Raw genomic sequence first — 21,127 nt, 5'->3', positions numbered from 1 at the left:
TGTGCATTCCTGGTGTAACTCGGGCAGCTGTTGTTGCCATCCTGTACCTGTCCCGTAGGTGTGATGTTCGAATGTACCGATCCTGTGCAGGTGTTGTTACACGTGGTCTGCCACTGCGAGGACGATCAGCTGTCCGTTCTGTCTCACTGTAGCACTGTCTTAGGCATCTCACAGCACAGATAATGCAATTTATTGCCCTGGCCACATCTGCAGTCCTCATGCCTCCTTGCAGCATGCCTAAGGCACCTTCACAAAGATGAGCAGGAGCCCTGGGCATCTTTATTTTGGTGTTTTTCAGAGTCAGTAGAAAGGCCTCTTTAGTGTCCTAAGTTTTCATAACTGTGACCTTAATTGCCTACCGTCTGTAAGCTGTTAGTTTCTTAACAACCGTTCCACAGGTGCATGTTCATTAATTGTTTATGGTTCATTGAACAAGCATGGGAAACCGTGTTTAAACCCTTTACAATGAAGATCTGTGAAGTTATTTGAATTTTTATGAATTATCTTTGAAAGACAGGGTCCTGGAAAAGGGACAATTCTTTTTTTGCTGAGCTTATGTGTGTGAACTCAACTGATCTCAAAGCAATCTTACTGTAAAAGAATGCTCATGAACATGCTGTCTCATATGAACAATCCTGATCAATGTTATTTTGCCATATTCCAGAAACATCCTAATCTCAGTTGGATTGAATACACCACATACATTTCTAAGTGAATTGCAGACTACAAGCTTAAGACAGTTCAGTCCGATCTTTATTCGCTGTGTGACTGACCTGTTGACAGGTCAGAGAGGAGGTTCCAAAGGAACAGTGTAAAGAGGAAAGATGATTAACACTCCCTGCATCGTAACTCTCTGCAACTCTATCACACCCCTCTTGGTCCTTAACTGTCTCTCCCTCCTCCAGGGGTTTTTATATATAGTTCCAACGCTCAGTGTCAAGGCCTCTCACTCAGATCCATTACAAGTGAGGACCGCACATGATGGACGCACCCTATTCTCTACTATACACGCTATTCACTATACTCTAGTCATTATACAGTTATGATACACACTGTAGTGCTTGTATGCATAATGTTAGCTGTGCACACTACACAATGTGTTCACATTCCAGGCATTTGATCTATTATATCTCATGGACAGTATGTCTGCTTTGCATGATATACGCTCATTCCCAAAATACAGCAAGGTTCACAGTCCAAGCATCCTACATTCGGAAAACATGACTCTACATGAGAAGACTACATGTGTACCGTATAACATGACATATCAGTGTGTAACTTAGTTGTCATACAGTGCCTTCAGAAAGTATTCACATCCTTTGAGTTTTTCCACATTTTGTTTTGTTACAGCCTGAATTTAAAATGGAGAGATCTCTCTAAAATTGTAGATTTTTTTGTAACTGGCCTACACACAATAACCCACAGTGTCAAATTATTATATATATTTTTTTACAAATTCATAAAAAATTAAAAGCTGAAATGTCTTGAGTCAATAAGTATTCAATTCATTTGTTATGGCAAGCCTAAATAAGTTCAGGAGTAAAAATTCACATAAGTTGCATGGACTCACTCTGTGCAATAATAGTGCTTAACATCTTTTAAATTTCAAAAAAAAATTCTGATTGGCTGGGCCTGGCTCCCCATTGGGTGGGCCTGGCTCCCAAGTGGGTGAGCTTATGCCCACCCATGGCTGCGCCCCTTCCCAGTCATATGAAATCCATAGATTAGGGCCTAATTCATTTATTTCAATTGACTAATTTCCTCATATGAAGTTGTTGCATGTTGCGTTTATATTTTTGTTTTCTATATATATTGTCCTTTATTATTTCCCCTAACCCTATCACCCCTTCCCTAATTGGAGTAAATGAATGGACAGCACTTAGGCTTCTACTTCCAGCTTATACATACTATATACATTCTATGGACGCTGTACATTTTACATTAGTTATCTTTTGTTTGTCTTTAGTCCCATCCTTTAGCTACCCTCAACCCCTCCCATCTATCTATGAACACCATCCATTTTGTGATTTCTATTTGCCATATATATTTTCAACTGTGCTGTGATGTTTCATAAAAGTTCTGAACTTTTCTATTATCATATCTTCTGCAGATTGGCAATTAAAGATACACATTTTTACTAGGAGTATTATTATTATATTATTGCTCAATTGATTATGACCTTTCAGATCACCCAGCAGTGCTAAATGCAGAGTTAAAGCCAGGTAAATGTTGCAATTCTTCAGCCGTTACTGAACCTGCGACCAAAAACAAGCTAGATATGGACAGTGTCTAAACAAATGATCTAATGATTGTGCCTCTGTTATGGATATGCCTGTAATCATTGAGGACAGTGGAGTTTTTCAGGACAAAAAAGAAACAGAATGGAGCTAAGCACAGCTAAAACCCTAGTTCAGTCTGTTTCCCACCAGACACGGAGATGAATTCACCTTTCAGCAGGCCAATTTTATTTTAAACCTTTATTTAACTAGGCAAGTCAGTTAAGAACAAATTCTTATTTACAATGACGGCTTAGGAACAGTGGGTTAACTGCCTTGTTCAGGGGCAGAATGACAGATTTTTACCTCGTCAGCTCAGGGAATCGATCTAGCAACTTTTCGGTTACTGGCCCAATGCTCTAACAACTAGGCTACCTGTCGCCACAGTAACTTAAAACACAAGGCCAAATCTACACTGGCGTTGCTTACCAAGAAGACAGTTAATGTACCTGAGTGGTAGATTGTTGACAAAAAAAATACTATTAAATCCATTATATCCCACTTTGTAACACAACAAATTGTGCAAAAAGTCAAGGGGTGTGGAATACATTCTGAAGGCGCTGTAAGCAGTGCTCGGGCAGTTACTAGTTAATGTAGACATTTCAGGTGTTTTCAGGCATTTCCTTCCCCTCAGAAAGCACATTATGGAAGACATGAGTCCAGTGAGTCTCAGATGCTGTGTTTGAGAGCTCAATTACATGTTGATGCTCTCTCTTGCTGACTGAGGTGTGAGATCACCCACACAAGAGGGGGAGAGATGGAGATATTTTGGGCCTACTGCCTCTGAGTGTGTGTGTGTGTGTGTGTGTGTGTGTGTGTGTGTGTGTGTGTGTGTGTGTGTGTGTGTTCCCTTCCTGTGTCCCCCACTGTTTAAGCTTACTCTCCTTACTGAGAGTGAAGGAGTCAACACTGACCATTACAACTGCATTTCTGAATCGTACAGAGCAACCCGGTCCCAGTAGTCAACGCTGCCCATTGGCATTCAGAGTTGTAGCACACATAATTATGATGAAATGATAATACTGGAAAGCACAAAAAGTTGCAAGTAAACCTGTGTGCTGCCAGATACATGTTTAATGTGTATTTCATTTTTGTAAATACTGAAGATCTGACTGATAATCAAGAGGTGTCATGTCAAGGTGGAATGTTGGATAAAGAATCACACTCATCACATTCGTTGTTACTCTAGAACTCTGATGCAGCCTTTCTACTTCTGCTAATTGATCGGTTGCCAAAAACAAGATTTACATGGAAAGATCCAGCGATGACATCATAAATTAATTCCTGTGATATTCTAGAATTTTGACAATGTATATAGACGTGTGTTACAATGACTCCTGACAAATCCTCTTCTTCTCTGCCTATAATCCCCAAACTGGGCAAGAAAGGTAAGGCTTTTTAAATGTTCAAAAGTCAAATTTGTCTGTAAAATAACTCATGCATAAAGGTAATGTAATTCAATAACGGAACAAATACATGTTGCTTTGTCTCCTGTTCAACACTTGATTTACAAATCTGTCTTCCTTTGAAAACAGAAAACATTCCACTTCGGTCAGGATGGCTGCCCTCAGTTGTCCACATTGTGAAGAAGACATTCTGGGTGTCTGAAGTGTCTGCACCAAGGGCCCAGCCTATTAAAGACAGCCTGGAGCTGAAGGACATCCAGTCTTACCTGGTGCTGGATGTGTGGGAGCCTAACATTGAGTCCCTTCAGAAGGGCAGTGTCCCTCTTGCTGCCTCCAGCCAACCTGGCCACGGCCAGAGCTGGAGAAGGGAGAGTCACCCTGACCCCTACAGCTGCTACTCCAGGCCCAGCCATGGTGAGAGACATAGGGGGAGAGAGGTGATGTGGCCTGGCTTCTCTGACGAGAGAAACAGTCACCAGAGCCATGACTTACTGCCAGTGCAGCATGAAGTACTCCAGAGAGAACCAGCAGGACCTCTTCTCCCAGCTGTCCAAGTCCCGTAAGAGGAGCAGGGAGAGTGGGGAGGACCCTCAGGCCACCCCAGACTCTAAGAGTAGCAGAGCTGAGCACCCCACCCACAGCATTGTCCGCACAAGGCACTAAAATGACAGACTTTTTGATTCATGAAATGTTATGCAAGTGTTTGTTTTTCACATTTGCTGTGTTTTGGAATGAGTTTGAGTATTTTTGGTAAGAATTTTTATAAATGTCTTACCTGTTATTTAACTCTTGAGTGTCTGTGTGTGGTAACTGCCACGAGAAATTCCATAATTTGGTGTTTTGTTGATGGTGGTGGAAACTGCTCTCTCAGGCACACACACACACACACACTTTAAAAAATCTGAAACTTTCTGTCCAAAAATGACGCAGAAAAATGAATCCATGCCATTGTTACTTCTAGGTTGGACTACTGCAATGCTCTACTTTCCGGCTACCCGGATAAAGCACTAAATAAACTTCAGTTAACTTCAGTTAAACATCAGCTGATGTAAGAAGGGCTATATAAATACATTTGATTTGATTTGATTTAAACCCCTGCTCCTTTGAGACCCCTCTTTCAAAATCACTGAGATCTCTTCTTCCAGCCATTGTAGCCAAAATAATGGGCAACTAGGCTTTTCTATACATGACCCTTAGCATGATGGGATGTTAATTGCTTAATCAATCAATCAAATGCATTTATAAAGCCCTTTTTACATCAGCAGTTGTCACAAAGTGCTTGTACAGAAACCGAGCCTAAATCCCCAGAGAGCAAGCAATACAGATGTAGAAGCACACATGCTAGGAAAATGTCCCTAGAAAGGTAGGAACCTAGGAAGAAAAATAGAGAGGAACCAGGCTCTGAGGGGTGGCCAGAATACTTAACGCCAGATTGTTCTTCAAGATCTTGAAACACTCATAGATGACCAGCAGAGTGAAATAATAATAATCTCAGTGGTTATACATGGTGCAACAGGTCACCACCTCAGGAGTAACTTTCAGTTGGTTTAATTCATTCTGGATGAAAGACCCTCTCTAACCTCTTACGCTCTGTCTTACGTATGTATGGACCCTACATCATGGGTCAGAGGTCAACCGTGACCACATAGCTACCAGTGTCACATCCAGGAAAAGACTCAAGCCGCATAGCATTTACATAGCTCACCACACAGTCAGCCATGGGGCGGGCAACACCAGACATGCAATCAAACACTGTTTTAACTTTACCCCATTTGGTAGTGTGTGTGTGTGTGTGTGTGTGTGTGTGTGTGTGTGTGTGTGTGTGTGTGTGTGTGTGTGTGTGTGTGTGTGTGTGTGTGTGTGTGTGTGTGTGTGTGTGTGTGTGTGTGTGTGTGTGTGTGTGTGTGTGTGTGTGTGAGCGAGAGAGAGAGTGAAAGAACGAGAGAAAGAGAGCAGCACAGCCTGGTAGTGCTCGGTCGTTCTCTTCAATAAAGCACAATCTATATATGCACATGTTCTATGTTCTCTCTGGGGTGGTATTTTCCAACCCCCCCCCCATTAAGCTTAAGTCATATATTAACAAACTGAACAACCCGTTAACTTTTGAAACCCCTGTCAACCCAAGAATCCTGTATGATCTTCCTCTTGTTAATTAAGCATCAAAAGGTTTGATGTTATCTTATTAATAACTTAGCTTGTCATGTGAGTTTATTTATTATGTTGACCAATATATATGTTTAACAACACAATTCTGCGTCAGTGGACATATGAGTGACAGCAAGAATAACCCTGGCTGGTAAAGGTTGGATCTATTGAAGACGCTGGCATCATTTTCCCTTCATAGTCCAATTGTTATTAAAGTCCCAGTAGGCCCTGGTCACCGTTCACTTTTACAACAACCGCAAAGCCCCGTCCCTCTCGCCCACTTTGGAGAGCCTAAAAATAAGGAGAAGTGTCACGACTGTTATGGCGCCCCAGGGCCAATCGTTGACCCCCTTCTCTTATGTTACCCAATGGTGTTGCGTCTCGCTATCTTCGTCTGATTAGAGAATACCCATCCTGCAGTTGTATATGGTCATGACGGGGGCATGCCAGGGAGTCCAGGGGCCTGACGCGAGCTTCAGGGGTGCCGAGCTTTTTAAAAACCTGTCCTGCCTAGAGCTTCATTTAGCTACTCAAGTGTAACGGACATCACCAAGCGGGCTGCCGCCGCCGACTTCGTAGGGCTACTAGCGGTCCTGTCCACAGACAACGCCTTCATCTTTCTACAGTCTATTCTTCTTCCTTGCCAAGGTGTCTATTAGGATGCAGCTACCACTTTTTTCACTATTCTGATAAATGTAAAGCCAGGAGACCGTCCACGTTGGAAACGATAAACGGATTATTTAATTAATCATCCCACTGACAGGCTTCTTGGTTTGACAAGCTCCACTTCCATCACAAGTACAAACGAAAATCTCGCTTACTCTTTCTTTCATATTTTTCCTAGTTTTACAACTTTTTTTCACGGCCAATGCGCAAGCTTGGCACTGGCCCGCAATAAACATTTTTTTTCTTTCTTTCCACGCTCCCTTGCGTGCCGTAACGTTCACACACTGGCCCCACTGATTGTGGTATAAAAAAGGGCACGGAAACCGACAACATGATGAGCAATAATACGTACTACGAGCAGCAGCAGCCGCCGCAGTACTACCAGAGTACGGACAACGGGGACGACGAGGAAGAGATGCCGGCTACGGAGAAGGACCTCGCTGAGGATGCGCCCTGGAAGAAAATCCAACAGAACACCTTCACCAGGTGGTGCAACGAGCACCTCAAGTGCCTCAACAAGCGGATCAACGACCTACAGAAAGACCTGACCGACGGGCTCAAGCTCATCGGTCTTCTGGAGGTTTTGAGCCAGAAGAAAATGTACAGAAAGTACCACGCCAGACCTAACTTCAGACAAATGAAACTGGAAAATGTGTCCGTTGCGCTGGAATTCTTGGAGAGGGAACACATAAAGCTGGTATCGATAGGTAAGTGGTGTTTGTATTTAGGACCGATATAGCGCAATGGTTGGGTTTCTCAGAACATGTAGAAAGTTGATGCTTTGTCCACTCTGTCTGGGGTAGCCACTTTTGGGGATGCCGTTACTGGTTAGAGGGCGTATTTGAGTCAGGGGAACGAGTCTGAGATTGATTTCTCCTCAAAATGAATGAAACACATTTTGATTTTATAGAAAAGTAATGCGCAATGCAGCCTTTTATTTATTAGAGTAAAACGTATTCCTAGTTGTGTTGTTGATTGTTCCATATTTATATTGTTCGGAGTTGTGTTTTCACTGTATACACTTCTCCATAACTGTTGTTGCATGCGTTATAAACAGTGCATAACTGAAATGCACTGTACTTTTTGACGCAAATTACGCACGTCGTCGATATGTACTTCTGTGCGTAAGAGTGACCAGACAACGGCGCAATCTGTTCAGGATGCGCCAATCAAGAAATGTCCCTTTTCTGACTACCCGACAAAGACTGCTTTCAGCTGGATCCGGGAAACAGAGAGTTTCTGGATTCGGTGCATGCCTGTGCGTTATTACTGTGTAACTCATGCATGGTCCCATTAGAAACGATACTGCCAATTGAGAGGCAATCACAATCTCAGGTTTAACCAACTTGGCTGCTGTCATTTGTTGTTCATGAAATGAAATACTGAATGAGTCATTTGGAGTGTTCTCATCGAATGGATAGTCTCCAATTTGGATTAGGCAATGGCTTTATAGTTGCTTCTGAATGATGTAGTGATTTGGCATCTCTATCTCATGTGTTCAAATATGTGGACTAAAGATGAATAAGTAACAAGTAGTCTACAAAGCATTTGTATATATCTGGCTATTTGTATATACACTGAGTGTACAAAACATTAGGAACACCTGCTCTTTCCATGACATAGACTGACCAGCTGAATCCATGTGAAAGCTATGATTCCTTATTGATGTCACTTGTTAAATCCACTTCAATAAGTGTATATGAAGCGAAGGAGGCAGGTTAAAGAAGGATTTTTAAGCCTTGAGACAATTGAGACATGGATTGTGTATGTGAGCCATTCAGAGTGTGAATGGGCAGAGACAACATATTTAAGTGCCTTTGAACGGGGTATGGTAGTAGGTGCCAGGCGCATCAGTTTAGTGTGTCAAGAACTGCATCGCTACTGGGATTTTCACGCTCAACAGTTTCTCGTGTGTATCAAAAATGGTCCATCACCCAAAGGACATCCAGTCAACTTGACACGACTGTGGGAAGCATTGGAGTCAACATGGGCCAGCATCCCTGTGGAATGCTTTCAACACCTTGTAGAGTTCATCCCCCCTCCTTTTGCCCTCAAAACAGCCTCGTTTTTTCCGGGCATGGACTCTACAAGGTGTCGAAAGCGTTCCACAGGGATGCTGGCCCATGTTGACTCCAATGCTTCCCACAGTTGGCTGAATGTCCTTTGGGTGGTGGACCATTCTTGATACACACGAGAAACTGTAGAACGTGAAAAACCCAGCAGTGTGTTACTACCATACCCCGTTCAAAAGACACATAAATATTTTGTCTTGCCCATTCACCCTCTGAATGGCACACACCCAATCCATGTCTTAATTATTTCAAGGCTTAAAAATCCTTCTTTAAACTGTGTCTTCCCCTTCATCTACACTGATTGAAGTGGATTTAACAGGTGACATGAACAAGGGATCATAGCTTTCTCCTGGATTCGTCTGGTCAGTCTATGTCATGGAAAGAGCAGGTGTTCTTAATGTTTTGTAATGTAATGTTATAGAATCAGTGCTCCAGAATGTAGGATATGTTCTTGGAGAACTAATGACAACATCAGAGAGGCAGGGGCTCAGCTTGATGGCCCTAACTGCATCTAATGTGGATTATGATGATTTCTTTGGTATTTTTTGGTATTTTATTAGGATCCCCATTTCCTGTTGCAAAAGCAGCAGCTACTCTTCCTGGGGTCCACACAAAACATGAAACATGACATAATACACAACATCAATAGACAAGAACAGTTCAAGGACAGGACTACATACATAAAAGGCACACGTAGCCTACATATCAATGCATACAAACCTACTATCTAGGTCAAATAGGGGAGAGGCGTTGTGCCGTGAGGTGTTGCTTTATCTGTTTTTTGAAACCAGGTTTGCTGTTTATTTGAGGAATATGAGATGGAAGGAAGTTCCATGCAATAAGGGCTCTATATAATACTGTACGCTTTCTTGAATTTGTTCTGGATTTGGGGACTATGAGAAGACCCATGGTGGCATATGATGATGATGATGATGATGCAGCAGCCAGCAGGACAGACAGTAGTCTACTGCTAAGACTGGCCCTGTAGAGGGCTCCTCTGTTGCTGAACCTTATAACTGTGATTTATGCACAGAATGCACCTTGTGCTCAGAGAATATGTGGTTCTAAGGAAAACATTTTTTAAATTTTCTTTTACTTAACTAGGCAAGTCAGTTAAGAACAAATTATTATTTTCACTGACGGCCTACCGGGGAACAGTGGGTTAACTGCCTTGTTCAGGGGCAGAACGACAGATTTTTACCTTGTCGGCTCGGGGATTCGATCTTGCAGCCTTTCGGTTACTAGTCCTACGCTCTAACCACTAGGTTACCTGCTGCCCCAAAACTATCCTTGGCTGAGCGTTCTGCCTTAAAACTAATCAATGCTATAATATTTATTGTCAGAATCTAAAACAGGTTCACGAGAAAAGGCGGCACACCAAAGCATCCTTGCTGTCAACATCTGTTGTGCTGATGTGTTGTGGCTGTGTTGGCCAACTCTTGATAAGAGCATGGCAACAGCCCTTCATTCTGCCTACCAACAGCCAAACAGACTGCAAACAGGCTGGGCAACAAGATGGCATGGCAAGGGGTTGGCACACACACAGCAGTTGTTTCAGCAGTGCGTTGTGTGTGTGTTTGTGTTAGATCTGTCCTTGTGTCAACTGTTTGAAGGTGTAAAGACCACCAAAGACTATGAAATAACTGAAGATTGACAAGTCAGATCCCAGCTACTGGATCATTCAATATGATTAGAGGTTCTGTGGTACACTGTCAAAAAAATCCTGTTGATTTTACCGCCATTTACTGGTAGCCAGTTACCTGTAAATTACTGTAAAAAAAGGTACAATATGTACCTTTTTTACGGTATGTATTTTTTTTTACAGTAACTTGCAGTTAACTATCTGCCAGTAAACTACTGTAAATAAATCTGAAGAGACATCAGTGGTACAGAACCCAGTTCCCACTCTGGCCTTTGTTGTTTTCTTCATTTTACCCTTTGTTTACTTTCTGTCACATACAGTGCCTTCAGAAAGTATTCACACCCATTGACTTTTTAAACATTTAGTTATGTTACAAAATGGGAATCAAATTGATTTAATTATCCTTTTTTTGTCAAGGATCCACACAAGATATAGTACTGTTTTATTTTTCATGAATTATAAACTATCAAAATAAAGAAAGTCGCACACTCCATGTGTAATCTCCCAGCAATTGAATGGGTATTTACCAACGTTTCGGCATCACTGTGCCTTCCTCAGGATCAGGAATAAAATAAAATATCATACATTTTTTCTTCCTCTTTGACAAAACTCTATGATAATTAATATTATTTATGAAAAATTAAACAGTAATATATCTTGATTAGCTATGTATTCAACCCCCTAAGTGAATAAATGTTGGAATCACCTTTAGCAGCGACTACAGCTGTGAATGTGTTTGTGTAAGTCTCTAAAAGCTTAGCATACCTGGATTGTACAATATTTGCCCATTATTCTCAAAAACATTATTCAAGTTCTGTCAAGTTGGTTGTTGATCATTTCTAGACAGCCATTTTCAAGTCTTGCCATAGATTTTCAAGGCGATTTAATTCAGAACTATAACTAGGCCACTCAGGAACATTCAATGTCATCTTGGTAAGAAACGCCAGTGTATATTTGGCCTTATGTTTTAGGTTATTTTCCATCTGAAAGGTGACTTTGTCTCCCAGTGTCTGTTGGAAAGCAGACTGAGACAGGTTATCCTCTCGGATTTTGCCTGTGCTTAGCTCTATTCCAATGCTTTTTATCCAAAAAAACTCCCTAGTCCTTGCCGATGACAAGCATACCCATAACATGATGTAGCCGCCACCATGCTTGAAGAGTGGTACTCAGCTATATGTTGTGTTGGATTTGCCCCAAACATAACGCTTTGTATTCAGTACAAAAATTTAATTTCTTAGCCACATTTTTTGCATTATTACTTTAGTGCCTTATTGCAAACAAGATGCATGTTTTGGAATATTTGTATTCTATAAAGGCTTTCTTCTTTTCACTCTGTCATTTAGGTTAGTATTGTGGAGTAACTGCAATGTTGTTGATCCATCCTCAGGACAAACTGAAATTGGGTCAGCTTTGAGGGGTTATCGGGTGCAGTATCTGTTAGGGCTACCCAGGATGCAGTGGTGATAAAGGGGGAAATGGGTCAACAAGCAGACAGAGTCATTGGGAAGGGGCCGGACCAGGGTGGCTGAGTGACATTGGTGATAAGAGTGATCCTTCCAGAAGGGCACCTGCCATGGCTCTCTCTCTCAGTGGGGGGTGGAGGGGAGTGTTGGGTAACACACACACTCACACATTCATTCACTCTGTCTTACTCCTTCACACACATGATACACACACACTCATGGATGCCAGCAGGCAGGGAAGGAAGACTAGAGGGTGTGTGACTTGGAGAGTTGGACGTCCAGTAAGTACGGGAAAGGTTACTGCCACAGGAAATTCAGACTGATATCCCCCTCCTCCTGGTTCTGGTGGTTTGGCCTTCTGGCTCTCTGGTTGTCTGGTAGTCTGGAGGGGCAGTGAGGGGCCAGCCTGGCCCAGGTCAGATTCACTCATTTGGGGAAGGGGCCGGCTGATTGATGGGCAGACAGCTGGGCTCTGGGCTTCCTCCACTAACAAGCGCCTAAAATATACCCACATACAGCCCCAGAGTGGCATGGAGAGAGGGGGCGGGGGAGAGGACTGTGAAAGAAGGGTTAGTTAAAAGAGAGGAGGCAGGGAAGTGGGGAGAATGAGAGGGGTTAGGAGAGAGGTTGTCGAGAGAGGGGGCCAGGAGAGAGGAGAGGGAAATTACGAGGGTATGACGGGGCGAGCCTGCTAGGAAGAGGTGACTGAGACCTCTGGTGCTGAGAGGGGTTTCAGGTGGGGGTCCTGAAGAGTTGGGTATCCATTTTCCCGGCACTAAGGCACAGTAGTATATGACATTATGACTCAAACAGACCATCCGTTATGACATTATGACTCAAACAGACCATCCGTTTTGACATTATGACTCAAACAGACCATCCGTTATGACATTATGACTCAAACAGACCATCCGTTATGACATTATGACTCAAACAGACCATCCGTTATGACATTATGACTCAAACAGACCAGACGTTATGACATTATGACTCAAACAGACCATCCGTTATGACATTATGACTCTAACAGACCATCTGTTATGACATTATGACTCTAACAGACCATCCGTTATGACATTATGACTCAAACAGACCATCCGTTATGACATTATGACTCAAACAGACCATCCGTTATGACATTATGACTCAAACAGACCATCCGTTATGACATTATGACTCAAACAGACCATCCGTTATGACATTATGACTCAAACAGACCATCCGTTATGACATTATGACTCTAACAGACCATCCGTTATGACATTATGACTCAAACAGACCATCCGTTATGACATTATGACTCAAACAGACCAGACGTTATGACATTATGACTCAAACAGACCATCCGTTATGACATTATGACTCTAACAGACCATCCGTTATGACATTATGACTCAAACAGACCATCCGTTATGACATTATGACTCAAACAGACCAGACGTTATGACATTATGACTCAAACAGACCATCCGTTATGACATTATGACTCAAACAGACCATCCGTTATGACATTATGACTCAAACAGACCAGACGTTATGACATTATGACTCAAACAGACCATCCGTTATGACATTATGACTCAAACAGACCATCCGTTATGACATTATGACTCTAACAGACCATCCGTTATGACATTATGACTCAAACAGACCATCCGTTATGACATTATGACTCAAACAGACCATCCGTTATGACATTAGATGGACCTCCGCTTACTCATAAAGTTAGAACTCAATCTGCTCTTTGATGAATGAGTGCATCTCTCTCTCTCTCTCTCTCTCTCTCTCTCTCTCTCTCTCTCTCTCTCTCTCTCTCTCTCTCTCTCTCTCTCTCTCTCTCTCTCGCTCTCTCTCTCTCTCGCGCTCTCTCCCCTCTCTCTGACACAGTCCTGATGAGAGAAACAGAGAAGTTGAGCGGGGCCCTCTGATTGGTTGGCCATTTTATTTGACTGCGGTATGATTGACCCCATTGTGGGTTCACATCGTAGTTGTGAATTTAACAGGGGGGAAAGTTGCGGTATCTCCAGTAGTAGCTGTGTGTATGTGTGTATGTGTTTCCTGTATCACTATCCAAGGCTAAATGCTGTGGTTCTGTAATGGGTCTCTGACATGACTGTGCTATGTGGTGGGGAGCGATGACAGAGAGAGAAAAGGGGGAGAGAGCAGTATGGAGAGAGTGAGAGAAAACGAGAGCGGGAGAGAGTGCAGGGAGAGGATGGGGGAGAAAGAGAGAGGGGATAGAAGCTGGATGATAGAGGGAGAGAGAGAGCAGTATGGAGAGAGAGAGAGAGAGAGAGAGAGAGAGAGAGAGGGGTGGTGGTGACTGGTTCTTACGTTGATGGTCTCACTCCTTCAGCAAGTCTCTGGTGTGTGTGATAAAAATGTAACCTTACCCCCAATGTTACCCCAACACTCTGAGAGGTTCAAAGTTACCTCCTGGTCTCCTGGTGTTAGACAGTGTTCAGGCTCTGTGGTCGTAGACCCTACGGGGTAGTAGAAGTATTAACTTTTGAGGATCCTTGCAGATCCTTCCCTGCTATCTTACTTTACTGGAGCCCACGTCTTTTTTTGTCTCTCCTTCCCTCTCTCTTCGTCTCTGTCTCTTCATCTCAATCGCTTTCTCTCTCTTTCTCTCTCTCTTTCTCCCTCTCTCTCACCCTCTCTCCATTACCTTCTCTCTCTCTCTGCCTTCTCCCTGTCTTCCTCACCCTCTCTCTCTCCCTACAACAGTGTCTCTAATTGTTAGCATGTGTCAGAGGCAGTCAGCTCAGAAGAATGTCCGAGCAGGGCCAGAACACCCCCCCCCCCCCCATCACCCCCTCCCCTCCCCTACATCCCACACCCCCTACCTCTCTAACAGCCACCAATGATAAGCAACTCAGGCTAGCCAAGAGAGGAGAATAACTCTGATTGCACCACTACCTCCACCAGCCCCCCCCCCCCACAAAAAAAACACCTCACCCCTTGTTATAAAGGAAGTCCTCTATGTTGGATTTATATTGTTTCTCCTCCCATTGACTTCCAGCCATTTCTCTTGTGTCGTGTACAGTATTTAGATACAGAGGACTTAGGAAAAGGTCCAGCTTTTCAACAGCCAGTTGAATATGTCGCCTCATTGTTAGAGGGCCATGTGTTTAGTGTTGCAGTCTGGGTAGAGGGAATTGAATGAGCTATATGTAAGATCTATTAATGGGGTGGAAGCACATCAAATCAAATGACAATATCAGTTTCACACTGAGAACCCCTGAACTGATATTGGTGTAATAATCATTTTGCTCTGTTATATTGTATTCTGGTTAAAACAATATATATTTCCATGTATCTAATCCAGCTGTGAATATTGCATTGATGTACTGTCTATTTCCACTGGTTATCATAGGAGGCTGAGGATATGCTCTGTATTCCATCTTTGGATTCAATGAACCTGAGCAGAAGTGCAGGTATATGAGGTTATAAAATGGATGTGTCTAATACTGGATGCTCATTGACTAAAACCGCAGTCCAGCTGGTGTCTATTCCACAAGTTACCACCGGCTAAATCTATGACGTTGAAACGCCTATTTACTCTGTTCCAGCTGACTGCGCAATCCACTGTCTCATCAGCCCAGCCAGGCAATTTATATACTCGATCTTCACTGTAAAAAGCATCTAGAAATTATCTCCCATTTATTTTAGACTAGCATTTGGCTTTCAACAGTGGAGATTAGTAATAACCTTGCTGTCTGTCTCTCCGACATTCGCAACATATTGAAATTCATTCTCCATCTGTTCAATGGTAATGAACATGTCGGGAGTCAGGACGAGACAGAAAGGCTGGCATACACACAAAGAAATGTCTATAGAAAAACACAAAATGCAGCTAGTTTGCTGTCATTCCAGCTTCAGTTTCTTCTGAACAGTGCGCTGGCGAGAGAGCAAATGTTCTACACCAGGCGAAATTGCACATCATTAGCTCATTTCTATGGATATATAAAAAAACAATCATTAGAAAACAGCTTAAACAAACTCAAATGCAGCTACTTTGCTGTTATTCTGGCTGCACTGTTTGACGTGACTGTGTTAGCCAAAGTTGGCTAGCTAGCAAGCAAGGGATAAGAAGGTTACCAGCTATCATGGCAAGGGAACATTTTGAACGACGGACTTTTTTAGAACAAAAAGACTTAACGATTGAGCCACGTCTCTAGCAACCGGACTGATCGAACGAACGACCAGCCGGCTTGGGTATCAACCTTAGATTTGTGTCGGGACTATATCTGGTGGAGGGTGAAATACTGTAGTGTGAATAAATTAATCAAAATAATGTTTTTAATTAAAATATGTCAATCATTATTTGAATATGTTGGACTCTCATTGCATAAAAGTGATAACGCCCTCGAAGCCGTTGTTGTTAGGTCCGAGACGAAGGCCTAACAACACCCGTGCCAAAATCCTTCAAACACCAGCTTCTCGGGCATTATCACTGAAGTAGAATTCATCCATTGTCTCCTCTTCATTCTCAATGGCACAGATGGTCAGTTTGCCTGCTCTCTTTTCTCTCTCTCTCTCTCTCTCTCTCTCTCTCTCTCTCTCTTTCACCATCTCCCCTCTCTCCATCTCAGTGGTCTGCGTGAGTCGTAAAGCGTGAGGAGGAGCATAGTGAGAGGAAGAAGTCCGTCCACAAGTAAAATGTTTCAAAAGGCGCTGCTCGTAAAAGCTTTAGGACGGCACCACAGCCAGGGTCAAACGAGGACCACAGAGCAGTTTCCACTGGAGAGAGAGAGAGAGAGATTAAGAGCGGAGTGAAAGATAAAGTAGAGAGGAGACACAGAGAGATGGACAGGAAGAGAAGAATGGAAACAAGGGATAGGGTGAGTAGAAGAGTGAAGAGATGGTCAGGGAGAGAGACTGGTTAAACATAACGTGTTATTCCAGAGACTGACGTTTCTAACAGACAGACCTACCAGACAGTAGACATTCCTTTGTGTCCAGCCAAGAGAGCCAAAATCACAAGGTTGGTTGGGATTAGATATTTTGAACCCGTGTCATTACATGTTTATTATGACTAGCCACAAAGTTTTTTCAGTGATGACGAGAGGGATTCATCCAAGGGGTCCTGATGATGGTGATGTTAAATGTCAGGCAGTGACACAGCCACCTGCTTCCTGTGAGGATGTTTGGGTATATGAGTTTCCAGTACATCACTTTGTTTGTTGCTCTGTCCACATAGACTTGGCACCATAAACATAGATAACGGTCAGTGTCCATGGCAACAAAACGTTTCCAAACCACATTTCCACAATTTCTATGTTTAAGACAGCTGTGATGACCTAATCGTTGCGAGTGGAAACAGGTTATCAGGATTAACCCATCTGGACCGCAGAATTACACAGTGGGGGATATAATATGGAGGGAAGAATAACGGATGAGAAAGAGAGAGAGGGAATTCTGCAGTTGAGAATGGAGTACGGGTTGGGTTTGGATCGGGCCTCTCTCTTCAACACACCCAGGAGCCACCTACAATCCAGTGCTGTGGTGCCTGGCAAAGGTAGGTTATCTAAATGTGTGTGTTTGTGTATGCTTGTGTGTGCTTGTGTGTGTGTGTGTGTGTGTGTGTTTGTGTGTGTCTGTGTGTGTCTGCGTAGACTGAGTCGCTCACATCTGGAGTGTCAGAACAGAGAGCAGTCGCTTCTATAAACTGACTGGTCAAAGTGAGAGAGACAGAAAAAGTGAGAGGTAGAAAGGTTGAAAGGTTGAAAGGTTACATTGTGCCCTGTTTCAGTGACGTCACCATTAACGTCCCCTGTCAATGTCTATCATGCTGTTAAAATAGCCCAGCATTACACACAGTATAATGTAACCTAGTGTATGTGGAGTGCCCTCCATGCTAGATAGACAACCTGTTGTAGTCTACACACACACTTCTTAGAACCCTGAGAAATCGCCAAGTGCGTTCTGGGGAAGTTGGTGTCAGGCACAACTGCTGTTAGCAGCCCAACAATCTGACCCCTTAACCCATTTCACTCAAGTCTGCTCCCTACAGGATTGCTAGGTCTGACCCTAACTCTACTTCCCTCTGCTCCCTAAGGTGTTGCCTGATCTAAGCCCTTATTCATCTTCACTCTCCCCCTGGTCCCTATGGAGTTGCCAGATTGGACATTTTCTTTATCCAGGCGCAGGCCTCTCTCTTCACCTCCCACAGAACAGGGTAGGTTCCATTGGGGTGCTGTGAGGTCAGAGCAGGGGAAAGAACAAGATGGAGGGGGAAAATGACTGATAACATGTTTAGGATATTTCCCAGCCTCGACACAAATTGGGGATTTTAAGGAATCTGGCACCCCGCCGAAGGCGCTGATGACAGGTCAAGGCAAGGCAAGGCTGGGGGAAAGGAGTGAGGGTGAGGCGAGGCAAGAGGAGTGATAGCAGGGTGTGGGGGAGGGCCCAGCTGTGTAGTGCCCAGATGTTTGGCCCTCAGCATGAGGGAAAAATGAATAATTAACCCTTTGAAAACTCCCTCTGCCATTCATGAACTTCTTCCCTTATGGGTCATAAGGCCACTGCCACTCCACACACCCCTTTACCTGGGACAGATCAGACGTGAGAATGAAGAGAACAGCCTGAGTCTTTCTCCCTTATCTTACCAGGGAAGAACGTGAGTGATACTGGGACATTACACACACACTGGGGAGTTCAAATGATATAGTTCCAACACCCACATCCTTTATCAATTAGATGTAGTTCCTTTTGAAGCAGCTAAAACAGCTGGCTGTTCATTCTATGGGCTAAGATAGAGTTTCTACCTGTCACTCTCTCCATCTATTTTTGGCTCATGTTTGCCTGTCTCATGCTGTGGGCCCTGGGTTGTGTTCTTTGGTGATATTTTTTCATGAATGACTGTTCTGGGTCTTCTAAGATATGCTTGTGAATGGAGTTTAAGGCACGCTCTGTCATTCACAACATGCTTCATATGGTGAGTTTAAAGGCTTATGAAAACGTCAGAGGAATTTACCCCACACACACACACATACATGACACACACACACACACACACACTTACACACATACTGTATGCAAGCATGCATGGATACACGCACACACAACACACACACACAAATACACACACACTCAAACACATAAGCTCAAACACATACACACACTCTCTCTCACACACACACACATGCGCATATGCACTCACATACACTGAGTGTACAAAACATTAAGAACACCTGCTCTTTCCATGACATAGACTGACCAGGTGTATCCAGGTGGAAGCTATGATCCCTTATTGTGTCACTTGTTAAATCCACTTCAGTCAGTGTAGATGAAGGGGAGGAGACAGGTTAAATAAGGATTTTTAAGCCTTGAGACATGGATTGTGTATGTGTGCCATTCAGAGGGTGAATGGGCAAGACAAAATATTTAAGTGTCTTTGAACTAGGTATGTAGTAAGTTCCAGGCAAACCGGTTTGAGTGTGTCAAGAACTGCAATGCTGCTGGGTATTTCATGCTCAACAGTTTCCTGTGTGTATCAAGAATGGTCTTCCACACAACGACATCCAGCAAACTTGACACAACTGTGGAATGCATTGGTGTCAACATGGGTCAGCATCTCTGTGGAATGCTTTCGACACCTTGTAGAGTCCATGCTCCCGACTAATTGAGGATGTTTTGTGCTGCAAAATGGGGTGCAGCTCAATATTAGGAAGGTTTACTTAATGTTTTGTGCACTCAGTGTAAGCACGCACAAATGCATGCACGCACGCACGCACACACACACACACACACACACACACACACACACACACACACACACACACACACACACACACACACACACACACACACACACACACACACACACACACACACACACACACACACACACACACACACACACACACACACACAGATGAGACAAAATTGAGCTCTTTGGCATCAACTCAACTCGCCGTGTTTGGAGGAGGAGGAATGCTGCCTATGACCCCAAGAACACCATCTCCACCGTCAAACATGGAGGTGGAAACATTATGCTTTGGGGATGTTTTTCTGCTAAGGGGACAGGACAACTTCACCGCATCAAAGGGACGATGGACGGGGCCATGTACCGTCAAATCTTGGGTGAGAACATCCTTCCCTCAGCCAGGGCATTGAAAATGGGTCGTGGATGGGTATTCCAGCTTGACAATGACCCAAAACACACGGCCAAGGCAACAAAGGAGTGGTTCAAGAAGAAGCACATTAAGGTCCTGGAGTGGCCTAGCCAGTCTCCAGACCTAAATCCCATAGAAATCTGTGGAGGGAGCTGAAGGTTCGAGTTGCCAAACGTCAGCCTCGAAACCTTAATGACTTGGATAAGATCTGCAAAGAGGGGTGGGACAAAATCCCTCCTGAGATGTGTGCAAACCTGGTGGCCAACTACAAGAAACGTCTGACCTCTGTGATTGCCAACAAGGGTTTTGCCACCAAGTACTAAGTCATGTTTGCAGAGGGGTCAAATACTTATTTCCCTCATTAAAATGCAAATCATTTTATAACATTTTTGACATGTTTTTTTTTTTTTTTTTTGTTATTCTGTCTCTCACTGTTCAAATAAACCTACCATAAAAATTATAGACTGATCATTTCTTTGTAAGTGGGCAAACATACAAAATCAGCAGGGGATCAAACCCTTTTTTCCCCCACTGTACGCACACAGATGGCTACCATGTGTTTCCTGATCTGACAGTAGAGTGGTGTTTAATGATCCAGTTTCACTGCAATGTTTTTCTCTGCACTATGACAAAATGTATAGAATTGTAGGAAGTTAGCTAACTTTCTACAATTTTATACATTTTGTCATGGTGCAGAGAAAAACATTTGCATTTTTAAAGCTAAATTCATGCTATTCTATACATTATGCCATGAGGCTGAGCATTTCTTTCGCAGTTTTACAGCTAATTTCCTGTAATTCTACGTTTTTTTGCCATGGCTTATGACGTGTTCAAACGCTATCTGGGGCCCTTGGGGCTGCACGGGTGTGTGGTATACCAGTGATACAGATGGTATCACTGGCATAGCACACTGTATCTATCTGCCATTCCACAGCACATCTAGCACTCTTCAGAAGACAAACTCCATCTGCATTCCTGTGTAGTTCTCATCTATAACTTTGTGAAGTTAGTTTGCTTATTTCAGTTAACTAGTATGTAGTAACTCTTTCTGTGTCTCCTGCCCTGTTCTGTTTTTAGTCTGTGCTTTCTCTCTGTAGTCTGCTGACTGTCACACTGTTGACCTATTCCCTGCTCACCACACACACACGCACACACACACACACACGCACGTACACGCACGCACGCACAAACACACACACACAGCATAGCTATCTGTGCCATCTTTCTGTGTGATCCATATGTATGGGCCAGTCTTAGTGTATTGCTGCGTATTGATATCTGTTCTGCACGTACAGTATGCATAAGTACGTGTGTCTGTGTTTATGTAGCTA

The 21,127-nt window shown here is 43.3% G+C and overlaps 1 protein-coding gene across 7 annotated transcripts in view; it reads left to right on the top strand.

Annotated features, from left to right (window-relative positions):
* The first annotated feature begins 6,271 nt into the window (after positions 1-6,271).
* Positions 6,272-21,127, top strand: part of LOC106609299 (filamin-C-like) — an 86,627-nt gene continuing 71,771 nt past the window's right edge. For all 7 annotated transcript variants that reach the window (XM_014207962.2, XM_014207961.2, XM_014207960.2 and 4 more), the window contains exon 1: positions 6,272-7,200. In XM_014207962.2, coding sequence (XP_014063437.2) covers positions 6,825-7,200 — 376 coding nt within the window. In that variant the 5' untranslated portion in view covers positions 6,272-6,824. The remainder of the gene's footprint in view (positions 7,201-21,127) is intronic.

The sequence above is a fragment of the Salmo salar genome, chromosome ssa07 (genome assembly GCF_905237065.1).
Source record: "Salmo salar chromosome ssa07, Ssal_v3.1, whole genome shotgun sequence".
In the NCBI taxonomy this organism is placed as follows: domain Eukaryota; kingdom Metazoa; phylum Chordata; class Actinopteri; order Salmoniformes; family Salmonidae; genus Salmo; species Salmo salar.
Note: the sequence above shows the minus strand (reverse complement) of the source record. Positions and strands in the feature narration are given on the sequence as shown.